Source organism: Camelina sativa, chromosome 18 (genome assembly GCF_000633955.1).
Source record: "Camelina sativa cultivar DH55 chromosome 18, Cs, whole genome shotgun sequence".
NCBI classification, from domain to species: Eukaryota; Viridiplantae; Streptophyta; class Magnoliopsida; order Brassicales; family Brassicaceae; genus Camelina; species Camelina sativa.
In genome coordinates, this window is record NC_025702.1 from 19094051 (window position 1) to 19095492 (window position 1442).

Below are 1442 nucleotides of genomic sequence, written 5' to 3' on the forward strand. Positions count from 1 at the left end.
ACAAGCTCCAGTGAACAATCACCCCAGTAAAGCTGCAACACAGCAACCTTCTCTTCTAAGATTGCCTTAATGTTCAAATCATGAGGAAACGCAAGAACAACACCGATCCCAAATGGTTTGTCTGTTAATGTCTTTGTCTTCCTTATAAGCTCCCTCAAGTAATCAGGACACTCCTGATAGATTGATTGATTGAGAGAGTTTCACATAAATCAGAAGAAACCAAAAAAAAAAAGAAAAAACTAAAACTTGCAAAAAATTTACCCAATCAGGACATCTGAGAAGACCAATCCCTCCGGCATTAGCGACGGCGGCTACAAGCTCTGGTCCGGATATATCTGGTCCTAATGGCGCCTGAACTATTCCATAATCAAACCCTAGAATCCCTTTCAAACCCACCATGATTTCACTTTCCTCTGCTAAATCTCTCCCTCTCTCTCTCTCTCTCGGTGTGTGTTCACATCTTCGTTTTTTATTCCGCAACCCAAAGAAGAAAAAAAAATACAGAGTCGTAATCGAATTTTACTTGGCTTTCTCTTTTAAATTATATAAAATAATTTTGGTTTCGATCTTCTAAGCGATGACGAACGAACACATTACGAACGCACACTCTCGGTCTCGGTCGCCAGTTCACAAAGGACGATCGGACTGGAAAATTGGATTGGTTTGATCATCTTCCCTGACTAATTTTGTCAGATCACACTGTTCCTTCTTCTTCTTATAGAAGAAGCTAGAGACCAACTGCTTTTATTGGGCTTTCTAATTGAAACTAATGGGCTGATATACTTAAGGCCCATTATGTTGCTCGGATAGCTGACGTCACACTGGGATTTTACTTCTAGATATCAATTATAATACAAACCATTCCTAATAATCTGTCTAACCTTTGATTTTTAATGTTTTAAAAAGCCTCATTTGAAATCCCAAATAAAACAAAAATATAGGGAAGCTTCCAAGTAAAATACAATGGACTTCTTTTAGGTGTTAAGTGTGATCTGATAAGAATTGGTCGTATAATAGGGCCAATACATGTACGTACGTTACGTAGGGGTTGGTCCTAATGACTAATGACCTAACCAACATGAAAAAAACTGGTCGGCCGGTCCACGGCATTATATAGCTCATACTTCGTCACAAGATTGTAACTAATCCCATTGATATATTATATATCCACTTGTTGATTGTTTATATCAATCGTTCATAATATTTGGGTTTTGTTTTTAATTCGCGAAATAAGATTGTTTGGTTTGTATATATGTGATCTTTAGTTTGAAAATAAATTGTTCATATGTGTAGAGTGGAATACTATTCTTCTGATGTCTTAAATCTTAATACATCGTTATCACTTTTCTAAGTCTAGGAATTAAGAAAACAAATACAGTATCGTAAGTTTGGCATACGTCCGCTTCAATATGTACACAGAGATAATAATTATTTACGAGCTA

The 1442-nt window shown here is 36.5% G+C and overlaps 1 protein-coding gene across 1 annotated transcript in view; it reads right to left on the minus strand.

Annotated features, from left to right (window-relative positions):
- LOC104762580 (nitronate monooxygenase-like) overlaps positions 1–687 on the minus strand; it is a gene marked incomplete in the record, with an annotated part of 2359 nt that extends 1672 nt beyond the window's left edge. The window contains 2 exon segments of the mRNA XM_010485898.2: positions 11–173; positions 262–687. Coding sequence (XP_010484200.1) covers positions 11–173; positions 262–399 — 301 coding nt within the window.